Source organism: Salmo salar, chromosome 07 (assembly GCF_965601325.2).
Source record: "Salmo salar chromosome 07, fSalSal1, whole genome shotgun sequence".
NCBI lineage: Eukaryota > Metazoa > Chordata > Actinopteri > Salmoniformes > Salmonidae > Salmo > Salmo salar.
This window is the reverse complement of record NC_138297.1, coordinates 71,365,006-71,386,585: the sequence shown is the minus strand read 5'-3', so window position 1 is coordinate 71,386,585 and position 21,580 is coordinate 71,365,006. Positions and strand designations below refer to the sequence as shown.

Below are 21,580 nucleotides of genomic sequence, written 5' to 3'. Positions count from 1 at the left end.
TGTAGTAACCACTACCTGAAACCACCTCTACTGTAGTAACCACTACCTGAAACCACCTCTACTGTAGTAACCACTACCTGAAACCACCTCTACTGTAGTAACCACTACCTGAAACCGCCTCTACTGTAGTAACCACTACCTGAAACCGCCTCTACTGCAGTAACCACTACCTGAAACCGCCTCTACTGCAGTAACCACTACCTGAAGGAAACCACCTCTACTGTAGTAACCACTACCTGAAGCCACCTCTACTGTAGTAACCACTACCTGAAACCACCTCTACTGTAGTAACCACTACCTGAAACCACCTCTACTGTAGTAACCACTACCTGAAACCACCTCTACTGTAGTAACCACTACCTGAAACCACCTCTACTGTAGTAACCACTACCTGAAGCCACCTCTACTGTAGTAACCACTACCTGAAACCGCCTCTACTGTAGTAACCACTACCTGAAGGAAACCACCTCTACTGTAGTAACCACTACCTGAAGGAAACCACCTCTACTGTAGTAACCACTACCTGAAACCACCTCTACTGTAGTAACCACTACCTGAAACAACCTCTACTGTAGTAACCACTACCTGAAGGAAACCACCTCTACTGTAGTAACCACTACCTGAAGGAAACCACCTCTACTGTAGTAACCACTACCTGAAGGAAACCACCTCTACTGTAGTAACCACTACCTGAAGGAAACCACCTCTACTGTAGTAACCACTACCTGAAGGAAACCACCTCTACTGTAGTAACCACTACCTGAAGGAAACCGCCTCTACTGTAGTAACCACTACCTGAAGGAAACCGCCTCTACTGTAGTAACCACTACCTGAAACCACCTCTACTGTAGTAACCACTACCTGAAGGAAACCACCTCTACTGTAGTAACCACTACCTGAAACCACCTCTACTGTAGTAACCACTACCTGAAGGAAACCACCTCTACTGTAGTAACCACTACCTGAAACCACCTCTACTGTAGTAACCACTACCTGAAGGAAACCACCTCTACTGTAGTAACCACTACCTGAAGGAAACCACCTCTACTGTAGTAACCACTACCTGAAACCGCCTCTACTGTAGTAACCACTACCTGAAGGAAACCGCCTCTACTGTAGTAACCACTACCTGAAGGAAACCGCCTCTACTGTAGTAACCACTACCTGAAGGAAACCGCCTCTACTGTAGTAACCACTACCTGAAGGAAACCGCCTCTACTGTAGTAACCACTACCTGAAACCGCCTCTACTGTAGTAACCACTACCTGAAACCGCCTCTACTGTAGTAACCACTACCTGAAACCGCCTCTACTGTAGTAACCACTACCTGAAACCGCCTCTACTGTAGTAACCACTACCTGAAACCGCCTCTACTGTAGTAACCACTACCTGAAACCGCCTCTACTGTAGTAACCACTACCTGAAACCGCCTCTACTGTAGTAACCACTACCTGAAACCGCCTCTACTGTAGTAACCACTACCTGAAACCGCCTCTACTGTAGTAACCACTACCTGAAACCGCCTCTACTGTAGTAACCACTACCTGAAACCGCCTCTACTGTAGTAACCACTACCTGAAACCGCCTCTACTGTAGTGACCACTACCTGAAACCGCCTCTACTGTAGTGACCACTACCTGAAACCGCCTCTACTGTAGTGACCACTACCTGAAACCGCCTCTACTGTAGTAACCACTACCTGAAACCGCCTCTACTGTAGTAACCACTACCTGAAACCGCCTCTACTGTAGTAACCACTACCTGAAACCGCCTCTACTGTAGTAACCACTACCTGAAACCGCCTCTACTGTAGTAACCACTACCTGAAACCGCCTCTACTGTAGTAACCACTACCTGAAACCGCCTCTACTGTAGTAACCACTACCTGAAACCGCCTCTACTGTAGTAACCACTACCTGAAACCGCCTCTACTGTAGTAACCACTACCTGAAACCGCCTCTACTGTAGTAACCACTACCTGAAACCGCCTCTACTGTAGTAACCACTACCTGAAACCGCCTCTACTGTAGTAACCACTACCTGAAACCGCCTCTACTGTAGTAACCACTACCTGAAACCGCCTCTACTGTAGTAACCACTACCTGAAACCGCCTCTACTGTAGTAACCACTACCTGAAACCACCTCTACTGTAGTAACCACTACCTGAAACCGCCTCTACTGTAGTAACCACTACCTGAAACCGCCTCTACTGTAGTAACCACTACCTGAAGGAAACCACCTCTACTGTAGTAACCACTACCTGAAGGAAACCACCTCTACTGTAGTAACCACTACCTGAAACCACCTCTACTGTAGTAACCACTACCTGAAACCGCCTCTACTGTAGTAACCACTACCTGAAACCACCTCTACTGTAGTAACCACTACCTGAAACCACCTCTACTGTAGTAACCACTACCTGAAGGAAACCGCCTCTACTGTAGTAACCACTACCTGAAACCACCTCTACTGTAGTAACCACTACCTGAAACCACCTCTACTGTAGTAACCACTACCTGAAACCACCTCTACTGTAGTAACCACTACCTGAAACCACCTCTACTGCAGTAACCACTACCTGAAACCGCCTCTACTGCAGTAACCACTACCTGAAGGAAACCACCTCTACTGTAGTAACCACTACCTGAAGCCACCTCTACTGTAGTAACCACTACCTGAAACCACCTCTACTGTAGTAACCACTACCTGAAACCACCTCTACTGTAGTAACCACTACCTGAAACCACCTCTACTGTAGTAACCACTACCTGAAACCACCTCTACTGTAGTAACCACTACCTGAAACCGCCTCTACTGTAGTAACCACTACCTGAAACCGCCTCTACTGTAGTAACCACTACCTGAAACCACCTCTACTGTAGTAACCACTACCTGAAGGAAACCACCTCTACTGTAGTAACCACTACCTGAAGGAAACCACCTCTACTGTAGTAACCACTACCTGAAACCACCTCTACTGTAGTAACCACTACCTGAAGGAAACCACCTCTACTGTAGTAACCACTACCTGAAGGAAACCGCCTCTACTGTAGTAACCACTACCTGAAGGAAACCGCCTCTACTGTAGTAACCACTACCTGAAGGAAACCGCCTCTACTGTAGTAACCACTACCTGAAGGAAACCGCCTCTACTGTAGTAACCACTACCTGAAACCGCCTCTACTGTAGTAACCACTACCTGAAACCGCCTCTACTGTAGTAACCACTACCTGAAACCGCCTCTACTGTAGTAACCACTACCTGAAACCGCCTCTACTGTAGTAACCACTACCTGAAACCGCCTCTACTGTAGTAACCACTACCTGAAACCGCCTCTACTGTAGTAACCACTACCTGAAACCGCCTCTACTGTAGTAACCACTACCTGAAACCGCCTCTACTGTAGTAACCACTACCTGAAGGAAACCACCTCTACTGTAGTAACCACTACCTGAAGGAAACCACCTCTACTGTAGTAACCACTACCTGAAACCACCTCTACTGTAGTAACCACTACCTGAAACCGCCTCTACTGTAGTAACCACTACCTGAAACCGCCTGTACTGTAGTAACCACTACCTGAAACCGCCTCTACTGTAGTAACCACTACCTGAAACCGCCTCTACTGTAGTAACCACTACCTGAAACCACCTCTACTGTAGTAACCACTACCTGAAACCACCTCTACTGTAGTAACCACTACCTGAAACCGCCTCTACTGTAGTAACCACTACCTGAAGGAAACCACCTCTACTGTAGTAACCACTACCTGAAGGAAACCACCTCTACTGTAGTAACCACTACCTGAAACCACCTCTACTGTAGTAACCACTACCTGAAACCACCTCTACTGTAGTAACCACTACCTGAAACCGCCTCTACTGTAGTAACCACTACCTGAAACCGCCTCTACTGTAGTAACCACTACCTGAAACCGCCTCTACTGTAGTAACCACTACCTGAAACCGCCTCTACTGTAGTAACCACTACCTGAAACCGCCTCTACTGTAGTAACCACTACCTGAAACCGCCTCTACTGTAGTAACCACTACCTGAAACCACCTCTACTGTAGTAACCACTACCTGAAACCACCTCTACTGTAGTAACCACTACCTGAAACCACCTCTACTGTAGTAACCACTACCTGAAACCACCTCTACTGTAGTAACCACTACCTGAAACCACCTCTACTGTAGTAACCACTACCTGAAACCACCTCTACTGTAGTAACCACTACCTGAAACCACCTCTACTGTAGTAACCACTACCTGAAACCACCTCTACTGTAGTAACCACTACCTAGGAAACCACCTCTACTGTAGTAACCACTACCTAGGAAACCACCTCTACTGTAGTAACCACTACCTGAAACCACCTCTACTGTAGTAACCACTACCTGAAACCGCCTCTACTGTAGTAACCACTACCTGAAACCACCTCTACTGTAGTAACCACTACCTGAAACCACCTCTACTGTAGTAACCACTACCTGAAGGAACCGCCTCTACTGTAGTAACCACTACCTGAAACCACCTCTACTGTAGTAACCACTACCTGAAACCACCTCTACTGTAGTAACCACTACCTGAAACCACCTCTACTGTAGTAACCACTACCTGAAACCACCTCTACTGCAGTAACCACTACCTGAAACCACCTCTACTGTAGTAACCACTACCTGAAACCACCTCTACTGTAGTAACCACTACCTGAAACCACCTCTACTGTAGTAACCACTACCTGAAACCACCTCTACTGTAGTAACCACTACCTGAAACCACCTCTACTGTAGTAACCACTACCTGAAACCACCTCTACTGTAGTAACCACTACCTGAAACCACCTCTACTGTAGTAACCACTACCTGAAACCGCCTCTACTGTAGTAACCACTACCTGAAACCGCCTCTACTGTAGTAACCACTACCTGAAACCACCTCTACTGTAGTAACCACTACCTGAAGGAAACCACCTCTACTGTAGTAACCACTACCTGAAGGAAACCACCTCTACTGTAGTAACCACTACCTGAAACCACCTCTACTGTAGTAACCACTACCTGAAGGAAACCACCTCTACTGTAGTAACCACTACCTGAAGGAAACCACCTCTACTGTAGTAACCACTACCTGAAGGAAACCGCCTCTACTGTAGTAACCACTACCTGAAGGAAACCGCCTCTACTGTAGTAACCACTACCTGAAGGAAACCGCCTCTACTGTAGTAACCACTACCTGAAGGAAACCGCCTCTACTGTAGTAACCACTACCTGAAGGAAACCGCCTCTACTGTAGTAACCACTACCTGAAGGAAACCGCCTCTACTGTAGTAACCACTACCTGAAGGAAACCGCCTCTACTGTAGTAACCACTACCTGAAGGAAACCGCCTCTACTGTAGTAACCACTACCTGAAGGAAACCGCCTCTACTGTAGTAACCACTACCTGAAGGAAACCGCCTCTACTGTAGTAACCACTACCTGAAGGAACCGCCTCTACTGTAGTAACCACTACCTGAAACCGCCTCTACTGTAGTAACCACTACCTGAAACCGCCTCTACTGTAGTAACCACTACCTGAAACCGCCTCTACTGTAGTAACCACTACCTGAAACCGCCTCTACTGTAGTAACCACTACCTGAAACCGCCTCTACTGTAGTAACCACTACCTGAAACCGCCTCTACTGTAGTAACCACTACCTGAAACCGCCTCTACTGTAGTAACCACTACCTGAAACCGCCTCTACTGTAGTAACCACTACCTGAAACCGCCTCTACTGTAGTAACCACTACCTGAAACCGCCTCTACTGTAGTAACCACTACCTGAAACCGCCTCTACTGTAGTAACCACTACCTGAAACCGCCTCTACTGTAGTAACCACTACCTGAAACCGCCTCTACTGTAGTAACCACTACCTGAAACCGCCTCTACTGTAGTAACCACTACCTGAAACCGCCTCTACTGTAGTAACCACTAGTGACCACTACCTGAAACCGCCTCTACTGTAGTGACCACTACCTGAAACCGCCTCTACTGTAGTGACCACTACCTGAAACCGCCTCTACTGTAGTGACCACTACCTGAAACCGCCTCTACTGTAGTGACCACTACCTGAAACCGCCTCTACTGTAGTGACCACTACCTGAAACCGCCTCTACTGTAGTGACCACTACCTGAAACCACCTCTACTGTAGTAACCACTACCTGAAGGAAACCACCTCTACTGTAGTAACCACTACCTGAAGGAAACCACCTCTACTGTAGTAACCACTACCTGAAACCACCTCTACTGTAGTAACCACTACCTGAAGGAAACCACCTCTACTGTAGTAACCACTACCTGAAGGAAACCACCTCTACTGTAGTAACCACTACCTGAAGGAAACCACCTCTACTGTAGTAACCACTACCTGAAGGAAACCACCTCTACTGTAGTAACCACTACCTGAAGGAAACCGCCTCTACTGTAGTAACCACTACCTGAAGGAAACCGCCTCTACTGTAGTAACCACTACCTGAAACCACCTCTACTGTAGTAACCACTACCTGAAACCGCCTCTACTGTAGTAACCACTACCTGAAACCGCCTCTACTGTAGTAACCATTACCTGAAACCGCCTCTACTGTAGTAACCACTACCTGAAACCGCCTCTACTGTAGTAACCACTACCTGAAACCGCCTCTACTGTAGTAACCACTACCTGAAACCGCCTCTACTGTAGTAACCACTACCTGAAACCGCCTCTACTGTAGTAACCACTACCTGAAACCGCCTCTACTGTAGTAACCACTACCTGAAACCGCCTCTACTGTAGTAACCACTACCTGAAACCGCCTCTACTGTAGTAACCACTACCTGAAACCGCCTCTACTGTAGTAACCACTACCTGAAACCGCCTCTACTGTAGTAACCACTACCTGAAACCGCCTCTACTGTAGTAACCACTACCTGAAACCGCCTCTACTGTAGTAACCACTACCTGAAACCGCCTCTACTGTAGTAACCACTACCTGAAACCGCCTCTACTGTAGTAACCACTACCTGAAACCACCTCTACTGTAGTAACCACTACCTGAAACCGCCTCTACTGTAGTAACCACTACCTGAAGGAAACCACCTCTACTGTAGTAACCACTACCTGAAGGAAACCACCTCTACTGTAGTAACCACTACCTGAAACCACCTCTACTGTAGTAACCACTACCTGAAACCGCCTCTACTGTAGTAACCACTACCTGAAACCACCTCTACTGTAGTAACCACTACCTGAAACCACCTCTACTGTAGTAACCACTACCTGAAGGAAACCGCCTCTACTGTAGTAACCACTACCTGAAACCACCTCTACTGTAGTAACCACTACCTGAAACCACCTCTACTGTAGTAACCACTACCTGAAACCACCTCTACTGTAGTAACCACTACCTGAAACCACCTCTACTGCAGTAACCACTACCTGAAACCGCCTCTACTGCAGTAACCACTACCTGAAGGAAACCACCTCTACTGTAGTAACCACTACCTGAAGCCACCTCTACTGTAGTAACCACTACCTGAAACCACCTCTACTGTAGTAACCACTACCTGAAACCACCTCTACTGTAGTAACCACTACCTGAAACCACCTCTACTGTAGTAACCACTACCTGAAACCACCTCTACTGTAGTAACCACTACCTGAAACCGCCTCTACTGTAGTAACCACTACCTGAAGGAAACCACCTCTACTGTAGTAACCACTACCTGAAACCACCTCTACTGTAGTAACCACTACCTGAAGGAAACCACCTCTACTGTAGTAACCACTACCTGAAGGAAACCACCTCTACTGTAGTAACCACTACCTGAAGGAAACCGCCTCTACTGTAGTAACCACTACCTGAAGGAAACCGCCTCTACTGTAGTAACCACTACCTGAAGGAAACCGCCTCTACTGTAGTAACCACTACCTGAAGGAAACCGCCTCTACTGTAGTAACCACTACCTGAAGGAAACCGCCTCTACTGTAGTAACCACTACCTGAAGGAAACCGCCTCTACTGTAGTAACCACTACCTGAAGGAAACCGCCTCTACTGTAGTAACCACTACCTGAAGGAAACCGCCTCTACTGTAGTAACCACTACCTGAAGGAAACCGCCTCTACTGTAGTAACCACTACCTGAAACCGCCTCTACTGTAGTAACCACTACCTGAAACCGCCTCTACTGTAGTAACCACTACCTGAAACCGCCTCTACTGTAGTAACCACTACCTGAAACCGCCTCTACTGTAGTAACCACTACCTGAAACCGCCTCTACTGTAGTAACCACTACCTGAAACCGCCTCTACTGTAGTAACCACTACCTGAAACCGCCTCTACTGTAGTAACCACTACCTGAAACCGCCTCTACTGTAGTAACCACTACCTGAAACCGCCTCTACTGTAGTAACCACTACCTGAAACCGCCTCTACTGTAGTAACCACTACCTGAAACCGCCTCTACTGTAGTAACCACTACCTGAAACCGCCTCTACTGTAGTAACCACTACCTGAAACCGCCTCTACTGTAGTAACCACTACCTGAAACCGCCTCTACTGTAGTAACCACTACCTGAAACCGCCTCTACTGTAGTAACCACTACCTGAAACCGCCTCTACTGTAGTGACCACTACCTGAAACCGCCTCTACTGTAGTGACCACTACCTGAAACCGCCTCTACTGTAGTGACCACTACCTGAAACCGCCTCTACTGTAGTGACCACTACCTGAAACCGCCTCTACTGTAGTGACCACTACCTGAAACCGCCTCTACTGTAGTGACCACTACCTGAAACCGCCTCTACTGTAGTGACCACTACCTGAAACCGCCTCTACTGTAGTGACCACTACCGGAAACCGCCTCTACTGTAGTAACCACTACCGGAAACCGCCTCTACTGTAGTAACCACTACCGGAAACCGCCTCTACTGTAGTAACCACTACCGGAAACCGCCTCTACTGTAGTAACCACTACAGGAAACCGCCTCTACTGTAGTAACCACTACAGGAAACCGCCTCTACTGTAGTAACCACTACCTGAAACCGCCTCTACTGTAGTAACCACTACCTGAAACCGCCTCTACTGTAGTAACCACTACCTGAAACCGCCTCTACTGTAGTAACCACTACCTGAAACCCCCTCTACTGTAGTAACCACTACCTGAAACCCCCTCTACTGTAGTAACCACTACCTGAAACCACCTCTACTGTAGTAACCACTACCTGAAACCACCTCTACTGTAGTAACCACTACCTGAAACCACCTCTACTGTAGTAACCACTACCTGAAACCACCTCTACTGTAGTAACCACTACCTGAAACCACCTCTACTGTAGTAACCACTACCTGAAACCACCTCTACTGTAGTAACCACTACCTGAAACCACCTCTACTGTAGTAACCACTACCTGAAACCACCTCTACTGTAGTAACCACTACCTGAAACCACCTCTACTGTAGTAACCACTACCTGAAACCACATCTACTGTAGTAACCACTACCTGAAACCACCTCTACTGTAGTAACCACTACCTGAAACCACCTCTACTGTAGTAACCACTACCTGAAACCACCTCTACTGTAGTAACCACTACAGGAAACCACCTCTACTGTAGTAACCACTACAGGAAACCACCTCTACTGTAGTAACCACTACCTGAAACCACCTCTACTGTAGTAACCACTACCTGAAACCACCTCTACTGTAGTAACCACTACCTGAAACCGCCTCTACTGTAGTAACCACTACCTGAAACCGCCTCTACTGTAGTAACCACTACCTGAAACCGCCTCTACTGTAGTAACCACTACCTGAAACCGCCTCTACTGTAGTAACCACTACCTGAAACCGCCTCTACTGTAGTAACCACTACCTGAAACCGCCTCTACTGTAGTAACCACTACCTGAAACCGCCTCTACTGTAGTAACCACTACCTGAAACCACCTCTACTGTAGTAACCACTACCTGAAACCGCCTCTACTGTAGTAACCACTACCTGAAACCGCCTCTACTGTAGTAACCACTACCTGAAACCACCTCTACTGTAGTAACCACTACCTGAAACCACCTCTACTGTAGTAACCACTACCTGAAACCACCTCTACTGTAGTAACCACTACCTGAAACCACCTCTACTGTAGTAACCACTACCTGAAACCACCTCTACTGTAGTAACCACTACCTGAAACCACCTCTACTGTAGTAACCACTACCTGAAACCACCTCTACTGTAGTAACCACTACCTGAAACCCCCTCTACTGTAGTAACCACTACCTGAAACCCCCTCTACTGTAGTAACCACTACCTGAAACCACCTCTACTGTAGTAACCACTACCTGAAACCACCTCTACTGTAGTAACCACTACCTGAAACCACCTCTACTGTAGTAACCACTACCTGAAACCACCTCTACTGTAGTAACCACTACCTGAAACCACCTCTACTGTAGTAACCACTACCTGAAACCACCTCTACTGTAGTAACCACTACCTGAAACCACCTCTACTGTAGTAACCACTACCTGAAACCACCTCTACTGTAGTAACCACTACCTGAAACCACCTCTACTGTAGTAACCACTACCTGAAACCACCTCTACTGTAGTAACCACTACCTGAAACCACCTCTACTGTAGTAACCACTACCTGAAACCACCTCTACTGTAGTAACCACTACCTGAAACCACCTCTACTGTAGTAACCACTACCTGAAACCACCTCTACTGTAGTAACCACTACCTGAAACCACCTCTACTGTAGTAACCACTACCTGAAACCACCTCTACTGTAGTAACCACTACCTGAAACCACCTCTACTGTAGTAACCACTACCTGAAACCACCTCTACTGTAGTAACCACTACCTGAAACCACCTCTACTGTAGTAACCACTACCTGAAACCACCTCTACTGTAGTAACCACTACCTGAAACCACCTCTACTGTAGTAACCACTACAGGAAACCACCTCTACTGTAGTAACCACTACAGGAAACCACCTCTACTGTAGTAACCACTACCTGAAACCACCTCTACTGTAGTAACCACTACCTGAAACCACCTCTACTGTAGTAACCACTACCTGAAACCACCTCTACTGTAGTAACCACTACCTGAAACCACCTCTACTGTAGTAACCACTACCTGAAACCACCTCTACTGTAGTAACCACTACCTGAAACCACCTCTACTGTAGTAACCACTACCTGAAACCACCTCTACTGTAGTAACCACTACCTGAAACCGCCTCTACTGTAGTAACCACTACCTGAAACCACCTCTACTGTAGTAACCACTACCTGAAACCACCTCTACTGTAGTAACCACTACCTGAAACCACCTCTACTGTAGTAACCACTACCTGAAACCACCTCTACTGTAGTAACCACTACCTGAAACCACCTCTACTGTAGTAACCACTACCTGAAACCACCTCTACTGTAGTAACCACTACCTGAAACCACCTCTACTGTAGTAACCACTACCTGAAACCACCTCTACTGTAGTAACCACTACCTGAAGGAAACCACCTCTACTGTAGTAACCACTACCTGAAACCACCTCTACTGTAGTAACCACTACCTGAAGGAAACCACCTCTACTGTAGTAACCACTACCTGAAGGAAACCACCTCTACTGTAGTAACCACTACCTGAAACCACCTCTACTGTAGTAACCACTACCTGAAACCACCTCTACTGTAGTAACCACTACCTGAAACCACCTCTACTGTAGTAACCACTACTTGAAGGAAAACAGATTTGAACAGTAAACAGAAACTGTAAAAAGGACGAAACTCACCTTCATGAAACCAGCGATGATCAGGATCCACAGGCCGGAGAACAGTCTGGAACACAGTGAAGATTCAGATTCTGTTCCTAGTGTTCCACCAGCGGCTACCTATTACACGTTGTCTGTAGTTGACAACCATACAGTTGTGGATACAGCTGTGTGTGAATCTTTATCAAGAAGGGGCGTTAGTGGCTCCTATGGTCGTTGTCATCAAGACAGCACTTACAAACCTGAGACCATGCTTGGTGTTTAGAAATAACCTCTAAAAATACATAGGTAATGTATCTGTAACCGTGTAGCAGCTATAATAAATAGTTCATATATCTGTAGCAGCTATAATAAATAGGTAATATATCTGTAGCAGCTATAATAAATAGGTAATATATCTGTAGCAGCTATAATAAATAGGTAATATATCTGTAGCAGCTATAATAAATAGGTAATATATCTGTAGCAGCTATAATAAATAGTTAATATATCTGTAGCAGCTATAATAAATAGGTAATATATCTGTAGCAGCTATAATAAATAGGTAATATATCTGTAACAGCTATAATAAATAGTTAATATATCTGTAGCAGCTATAATAAATAGGTAATATATCTGTAACAGTGTAACAGCTATAATAAATAGGTCATATATCTGTAGCAGCTATAATAAATAGGTAATATATCTGTAACAGCTATAATAAATATATATCTGTAACAGCTATAATAAATAGGTAATATATCTGTAGCAGCTATAATAAATAGGTCATATATCTGTAACAGTGAGCTGCTAACAGGTACGTTTGCATCCAAAATGGAACCCTGACGCTATTCCCTACATAGTGCACTACTATTGAAAAAGAGGGTGTTATTACAGACACAGCCAGGTCTACGACAGGAGTTTAAGGCCTCTTACCCAGCTCCCAGTTTACTGAAGTCTCTCTTAGACTGGAAGGTGTAGGCAGTCAGCCCAAGGAACACAGCGGCTGTGAGGAAGAAGGCCTGGAGCACGATGGAGTACTCATAGAAGGTCACTACAGAGACAACAACACAAACACATGCCTGATTCACAATGTATAGGAGGGAACAAACAACGTGGACTGCGTCTGAAATTGAAACGTATTTCCTAAAAGGGCACTAATTAGTGCACCCTATTCCCTATAAAGGGCACTAATTAGTGCACACTATTCCCTATAAAGGGCACTAATTAGTGCACCCTATTCCCTATAAAGGACACTAATTAGTGCACCCTATTCCCTATAAAGGACACTAATTAGTGCACCCTATTCCCTATAAAGGACACTAATTAGTGCACCCTATTCCCTATAAAGGGCACTAATTAGTGCACCCTATTCCCTATGAATAGGATGCCATGTCGGATGCAGGCAGGGAGTGTAGCCTGTGGTGTTGCTATGGAAACACTGTAGAGGGTCGATATTTCCTGAGGGGAATAATAAGCTATGAATAATCATATTACTAATGAGATCAGAGGTGTCTCACAGTAGATGAACTAATTTATTATTTATTGAGACATGAATAGAATGAATTGGATGTAATTTATATAGAGGCGGTGGATATTTTGAACTAAACATAAAATAAGTTTTCAAAAGATGAATCAACATCAATCAAAGCAGAACTCACCTGCAGTAGCAACAGACACCGACTCCAACAGAGTCTGAAAGACAGAAAGAAAACAATGTTAGGTTAAACAAATTCATTACATAGTGAACTACTTTTAACCGGGGCCACTATTCCCTATATAGTGCACTACTTTTGACCAGAACCCTATGGGCCCTGGTCAAAAGTAGTGCACTATATAGGGAATAGGGTGCCGTTTGGGACGCAACCTGTGCAAACCAGAACTTACGAATGCGGCAAGCAGGTATAGGTTAATGGGGTGTTGATGTCTGTAGAAGGCCAGGGCAATGATCAACACCAGGGAGCCAATGGCTGACATCAACACAACCGCTGGACTGTGGGGGACAGAACCAATGAGAGAGTCAGAACCAAGCCAAGCCAACCAGGCAGCGTGTTGGACAGATTATACTATTGCACATCTGGTTGGGCTCTTGTCACTTGCATAATCCATTGAAAGTTCCATAAGGAGTTGGCAAGACGGCAGAAACAGACTGACACCCAGGCTGGAGAGATTAGTATAATAGTAATTTGATGTCATCGTAGCCAAAATACATGTCTCCTTACAGTATATGAATACATGCACAATACTGGTGTATAGGGCTATTTAGGGGGTGGAGGATTGGCATACATTCATTTTCCCCCAAAAAAATGTACGCCTATTTTAATGTTTTGGGCTGTTATTTGATTTTTTTCCTGACGGTCTTCATCCATTACCGTTACAGCCCTAGTGGAGTACGCATTCAACTATCTGAATTTACTAATATCTATCATAACGATATCATTACCCAGATGGGTATCATTTACTAATATCAATCATAACAATATCATTACCCAGATGGGTATCATTAACTAATATCCATCATAACAATATCATTACCCAGATGGGTATCATTAACTAATATCCATCATAACAATATCATTACCCAGGTGGGTATCATTTCCTAATATCCATCATAACAATATCATTACCCAGGTGGGTATCATTTCCTAATATCCATCATAACAATATCATTACCCAGGTGGGTATCATTTCCTAATATCCATCATAACAATATCATTACCCAGATGGGTATCATTAACTAATATCCATCATAACAATATCATTACCCAGGTGGGTATCATTTCCTAATATCCATCATAACAATATCATTACCCAGGTGGGTATCATTTACTAATATCCATCATAACAATATCATTACCCAGGTGGGTATCATTTACTAATATCCATCATAACAATATCATTACCCAGGTGGGTATCATTAACTAATATCCATCATAACAATATCATTACCCAGGTGGGTATCATTTCCTAATATCCATCATAACAATATCATTACCCAGGTGGGTATCATTTACTAATATCCATCATAACAATATCATTACCCAGGTGGGTATCATTTACTAATATCCATCATAACAATATCATTACCCAGGTGGGTATCATTAACTAATATCCATCATAACAATATCATTACCCAGGTGGGTATCATTTCCTAATATCCATCATAACAATATCATTACCCAGGTGGGTATCATTTACTAATATCCATCATAACAATATCATTACCCAGGTGGGTATCATTTCCTAATATCCATCATAACAATATCATTACCCAGGTGGGTATCATTTCCTAATATCCATCATAACAATATCATTACCCAGGTGGGTATCATTTCCTAATATCCATCATAACAATATCATTACCCAGGTGGGTATCATTTACTAATATCCATCATAACAATATCATTACCCAGGTGGGTATCATTTGTGGAATGTTCCAACAGGAATCTGTTCCAAAAACTTTGTAAATAACAAGAATGCCAACAAACAACACATACAAAGTAGTATGATCAATTCACCTAGCTGACTAGCTGCCGAATAGGCATCAACTCACCACGTAGCTTATTCTTAATGTTTGTCCATAGGCTACCAGAGAGAGGACAGACACTTTTCCAGAATAAACGTGGTGAGTTAAAAAAGTAATGAAATAGCCCACCCTCTACCTGGTATCTTATTCTGCCGATATACCTCTTTGTATACGTTGTTTGTTGGCAACGTTTTTGAAACAGATTCCCGTTGGAACATTCCACAAATTATACCCACCCTCATTACCCTTCTACCACAGTGTTTCCCAGATATGCCCATTGAATGATGCAGGCCTACTAATAGTTCACAATTTACCTTGAATGGACAAAGTCCTTGATGGTGTCACAGAACATGAAGAGAGCAGAAGTAGCCGTGGTCAGGATGATCTGAAGAGACAGGATGGTGTACACCTTGCGCAGGAAATCTGTTCCGGGGAGAGAGAATAAATAGATAGACAGCTAAGTAGGCTTATTGAAATCATGATTTATTTAATTAAATTCTATAGCAGCAGATTTATTTGATTCTGTCATTTAGTTAGTTACCACCACAATAAATATCACATAGTTTTATTTCATTTGGCAAGGCATGATCTAGACATATTGATAAGATGGCTTGCTAGTTAGCAACCATCATCGGCTAGGCTAGCTAGCTAGGTAAATAGACTAGAACGGGTCTTCTCTTACCCATCCGGATTTGCACACTCGCAGTCGCAACGTTTGTCCCATAGTTGAAATCATCTTCAATTGAAGACCTAGGATATTTTTCAGGTGTAGTCATCTTGATCCAGCTTTAATTCAGACTAAAATACTGTGTGATGTTTTCTGTTTTGGGCCCTTGCACAGCTGTTCCTGTTGACGTGCGTCAGTTCACTCCACTTCCGGCTTCCGGCTTGGTTTGTCATGTGACATGTCTCGTGATTTCTGTGAAACCTGCAATAGCACAACACACCACCTACTGTTGACAAAGGGTCATTTTCAGGGAACTATTAAAGCGGTAGAGTAGACTATGCTCAACTTTATGCTAAAACTCAAAACAAAAACCTTAATTAAAAGAGGTATGTGTATTGTGGCCTAGGGTGGTCTAGTGGTCTATGCCGCACGTCTACGGTGTTGGCCTGGGTTCAAATCCGGCGTACTGCCTGATATAAACTATCTTTCCCCACTGTCATCCTCACTCTGTTCAATAAAATCTGAAAATACCGTATAAATACACATATATTTTTAAAGAGATACATGCATTGTTATATTGGATTAAGTAATGGTGTGTAACCATTCTAGCAACTTTTCACTGTAATGACTAATATATTTGGGCTCCCGAGTGGCGCAGCAGTCTAAAGGTACTGCATCTCAGTGCAAGAGTCCCTGGCTCGAATTAAGGCTGTATCACATCCCATAGGGCGGCGCACAATTGGTCCCAGCGTCGTCCGGGTTTGGCCGGGGTAGGCCGTCATTGTTAATAAGAATTTGTTCTTAACTGACTTGCCTAGTTAAATAAAGTTTCAATAAATACAAATTACAATTAGATCAACAGAGACACAAAATATTGAAAAGGCAAAACAACTATTCTATTCTATATTTTTTGATTCTCAAAACGGATGCCTAGGTGAAATAACATTATCTCATGACATACATGTTAAATCGAAATTGTTATTATGGTAGCTCGCCTGGATTTCAGGTTATTTCCAGACTATAGTCCTCCCCAATAAACTACCTAACCTGTGAGGCTTTCTTTAGCCTAACAACAGAAATATACCACTTTTGATTGGCTTTTAAAATAGAGAGGAGGCGGTCCTGGAGAGTATTTATACGACTATCTGCCTTACTTTCAGTTAGGTTATTTCCACAGACAGACACAGACAGACCGATCTGTCCATTATCTAGTTTAGTTGACTACGAATAATTCCGAATTAGACCAAATATGAAGTCTATTCTGTCAATCGTTGTACTTGTGCTCATTTACAGCGCGGTGGAGTCCAAAGAATGTAAGTGTCTTGTTTTATAAAGTCACCGCAACGTTTGGAAATGCACGTCTTTATCGATTTCTTACCATCAGTTTGTTTGTACGCTATTTATATTTTAGTTGTACGTTTTTTACTAGGATATTTATTTAAATACCAAATGTATACTTTTGTTGTTTATATAACACTGTTTCTTGTAAACCCTACATTGTCATATCATGTGGGACGAAGGACACCACAACCTCCAGCCCTAGCTAAATCATTTGCATTAACCTTTTGCCATTTTTGCCAGATAATCGTTATTTCTACATCCTAATCATTGATTGTTTATGTAGGCCTGGCCTGTAACTTGTTGTGAGATGTGTGATGAGCATGTCACCGAATGTAAAGTTTTTAACGTGACCAGAATGTAACGTTAAGGGATTGTTTCAGTAGATAGGTTATAGACTACCTTGTATAGACCAACAATGACGCCACATTTTGTTATGGTTGGAAATCCCCTCCAGATTTTACTTTCACTTTTAATGAAATGGCTGCTGTCTTTGGCAGTCAGTATGGTTCCAGAGCCATAATAAATGGCTGATAACTCAGACCTTTTTCCCTAAGTGCACTTTGCTAGGAAATAACTTTGTTAAAATATATATAGCCTACCTGTGTGAAATGTAAATTAATATATTTATGTATTCCAATACCTACAAATGGCATAATTTAAACTTTAACTGATGAAAACCTATGAATCTTCCTGTGGCATTTCCTTTCGTATTTCTACCAGCTCCCCCCAAGGTGCAGGTGTACAGCCGTAACCCTGGCAACTTTGGAGATAAGAATACCCTGATCTGTCACGTGAGTGGCTTCCACCCCCCTGACATCAGCATCCAGCTCCTGAAGAACGGTGTGGAGATCCCAGACGCCAAGCAGACAGACCTGGCCTTCGAACAGGGATGGCAGTTCCACCTCACCAAGAGTGTTGGCTTCACACCAGCCAGAGGAGAGGAGTACACCTGCAGAGTCCGCCACCTGAAGAATCTGAAGACCTACACCTGGGGTGAGTTACTAGTGTAGTTAGTAGTTAGAGGAGTACACCTGGGGTGAGTTACTAGTATAGTTAGTAGTTAGAGGAGTACACCTGGGGTGAGTTACTAGTATAGTTAGTAGTTAGAGGAGTACACCTGGGGTGAGTTACTAGTGTAGTTAGAGGAGTACACCTGGGGTGAGTTACTTAGTATTTCCACCTCCTTGATTAACCCTGGCTCCTGTGTTTGTGTGACTATCACCTGCAGAAGCCAACCACTAGACCTGGGCCCTGTACAGAAGCCCCTACTCCCTAGAGTCACTTGTGGAGAACTGAAAGGATTTGGTTTAGGTTGAACCTGTCCTTCTGATAGGCTAGGTGGAATTTTCTTGACATATTGACTACAATTCAAGTTTGTACTTTATTTGTCCCAGAGAGGGCAGTTGGTTTTGTAGCAGAGGAGCACGTGACATAAAAATCATATCAAATCTACATGGATTACAATGCTACTGAGTACAGTGGGCTAGTACATCAGTCATGAGCTGACTGGCCTATCCTCTCACATCCACAAGTTTCTAGGGAGGAAGTACAGGGGTTGTTTCTGGACAGGGCCGTGGAGAGCTAGGTGCATTATGTGGTCATTGATTTAGATACCAATTGATGAGCCATTAGTTACACTAAGAGACTGATATCATGAAGACATGTAGTTTGTGGAAATCTGTAAAACAGTAACAATGCTTTCTTTGTTGTTTTCTCCAGAGGCAGATATGTAAGGATCTGTCTGGAGCAGGACTTAATGGTAGGTATTCAGCTGAATTTATTTACATTTATTTGTTGAAACTGTATCTAATTACATTAACTGTAACTTAACTAGATTAAATCAGAATTAAAACTCATACCTTTACCCTTCTTTCTTAACAGGCGGCCATTCCATCTGGGGTTGTCCAATCCGTGCCAGCCTTAAACTAGACCTGAGATGACTAACTTGGGCTTTTGTTTTCATTTTTGGTAACACTTTGTGCGACGGTGCCAGTTTCAAGGGTTTTGAATTGAAAATCATTACTAAACACTTAGACACAAAATTATTAGATTTTGGGCAAGCTATTGTTAATTGACAAATGGCACAGCTTCTGATGAACATTCTCATTCTCTTTTAAAACAAAGGCTTTATCAAGTATTTTATTTTTAGATTAAGAAAACCTTTAATTTCCTTGAAATTGGTACCATTAGATTTGAACACTTTCTCAAAATGGAAATAAATTAACTCCATAACTTGCACTATTTGAATGTGGTTTTAGCTATAAAGTCTGATATTTGATCAGCATTTTATTTTTTTAAGTCCAAATTATTTTTAGAGGAAGCCCATGTGATATGTATTTGTGTGACCTGTAAATATCAACGTTCGTTTTGGTTTGAAGTCATTTATCAATATAACATCTAATCTTCTGTCTATCCTTCAACATTCCTGTAAATGACCAATTATCAACAGTAATAAATGGGGTCTTTTTACAGGCACATTTTGCTAAGTAGAGAACTGTATTTTCATTACTTAAAAAAAAAGATATGTTCTGTCTTTCGGTGTATTATACAACACTTTTCTGTTCCGTTTGATAAAAAAATAAATGGTAAACCACTGACATCGGACAACTATTTGACTAAATATTTTTAATTTAAAGAAATACAAAATCATTGTGACCAAAAATGCACTTTTTATGATATTTCTTGATTAAATGTCTCTAACTGTAAGAACTTGTTGTGATCGACTCAGTAATGTTCAAAAGTCCATTTTGATAAGTTATATTAATCATTCAATCAGTAATGTACTAAGCTACTCACATTAGAGGTCGACCGATTAATTGGAATGTTCGATTAATTAGGGCCGATTTCAAGTTTTCATAACAATCGGTATTTTTGGGCACCCATTTGGCAATTTTTTGTTTTTTTTTGTATTTTTTATTATTATTTTTTTATTGTTTTTATTTGTATTTTTTTTAAATTTAATATAAAAAAAAATTTTTGTCATTTTTAAAAACATTTTTTTTTTATATAAATATTTTTTAACCAGGCAAGGCAGTTAAGAACACATTCTTATTTTCAATGACGGCCTAGGAACGGTGGGTTAACTGCCTTGTTCAGGGGCAGAACGACAGATTTTTACCTTGTCAGCTGGGGTATTCAATCTTGCAACCTTACGGTTAACTAGTCCAACGCTCTAACCACCTGCTTTACATTGCACTCCACGAGGAGCCTGCCTGTTACGCAAATGCAGTAAGAAGCCAAGGTAAGTTGCTAGCTAGCATTAAACTTATCTTATAACAAACAATCAATCAATCATAATCACTAGTTAACTACACATGGTTAATGATATTACTAGTTTATCTAGCCTGTCCTGCGTTGCATATAATCGCTTAGGTACACGTTGCTCCAACCATAAACATCAATGCCTTTCTTAAAAGCAATACACTGAAGTATATATTTTTAAACCTGCATATTAAGCTAAAAGAAATCCAGATTAGCAGGCATTATTAACCAGGTGAAATTGTGTCACTTCTCTTCCGTTCATTGCACGCAGAGTCAGGGTATATGCAACAGTTTGGGCCGCCTGGCTCGTTGCAAACTAATTTGCCAGAATTTTACGTAATTATGACATAACATTGAAGGTTGTGCAATGTAACAGGAATATTTAGATTTAGGGATGCCACCCGTTAGATAAAATATGGAACGGTTCCGTATTTCACTGAAAGAATAAACGTGATACTTTCCGGATTCGACCATATTAATGACCTAAGGCTCGTGTTTCTGTGTGTTATGTTATAATCAAGTCTATGATTTGATAGAGCAGTCTGACTGAGCGATGGTAGGCACCAGCAGGCTCGTAAGCATTCATTCAAAACAGCACTTTAGTTTTGCCAGCAGCTCTTCGCTGTGCTTCAAGCATTGCGCTGTTTATGACTTCAAGCCTATAAACTCCCAAGATTAGGCTGGTTTAACCGATGTGAAATGGCTAGCTAGTTAGCTGGGTGCGCGCTAATAGAGTTTCAAATTATCACTCGCTCTGAGACTTGGAGTAGTTGTTCCCCTTGCTCTACATGGGTAACGCTGCTTCGAGGGTGGCTGTTGTCGATGTGTTCCTGGTTCAAGCCCAGGTAGGAGCGAGGAGAGGGACGGAAGCTATACTGTTACACTGGCAATACTAAAGTGCCTATAAGAACATCCAATAGTCAAAGGTATATGAAATACAAATCGTAAAGAGAGAAATAGTCCTATAATTCCTATAATAACTACAACCTAAAACTTCTTAC

At 43.0% G+C, this 21,580-nt stretch overlaps 2 protein-coding genes across 2 annotated transcripts in view; one reads left to right on the top strand and one right to left on the bottom strand.

Moving 5' to 3' along the window:
• LOC106609847 (protein lifeguard 4) overlaps positions 1 to 16,238 on the bottom strand; it is a 35,085-nt gene extending 18,847 nt beyond the window's left edge. The window contains exons 1-6 of the mRNA XM_045714028.2: positions 15,993 to 16,238; positions 15,625 to 15,733; positions 13,672 to 13,777; positions 13,446 to 13,479; positions 12,721 to 12,838; positions 11,827 to 11,872 (exon numbers count right to left, since the gene is read on the bottom strand). Of these exons, the coding sequence (XP_045569984.1) occupies positions 11,827 to 11,872; positions 12,721 to 12,838; positions 13,446 to 13,479; positions 13,672 to 13,777; positions 15,625 to 15,733; positions 15,993 to 16,086 (507 nt within the window). The 5' untranslated portion in view covers positions 16,087 to 16,238. The remainder of the gene's footprint in view (positions 1 to 11,826; positions 11,873 to 12,720; positions 12,839 to 13,445; positions 13,480 to 13,671; positions 13,778 to 15,624; positions 15,734 to 15,992) is intronic.
• A 774-nt stretch (positions 16,239 to 17,012) lies between these two features.
• LOC145880077 (beta-2-microglobulin) lies at positions 17,013 to 20,027 on the top strand. Its single transcript, XM_082978037.1, has 4 exons — positions 17,013 to 17,290; positions 18,039 to 18,311; positions 19,038 to 19,077; positions 19,200 to 20,027. Exons 1-3 carry the CDS (start codon positions 17,227 to 17,229, stop codon positions 19,049 to 19,051), a joined length of 351 nt encoding a protein of 116 aa, XP_082834163.1. The 5' UTR covers positions 17,013 to 17,226; the 3' UTR covers positions 19,052 to 19,077; positions 19,200 to 20,027.
• Positions 20,028 to 21,580: the final 1,553 nt, after the last annotated feature.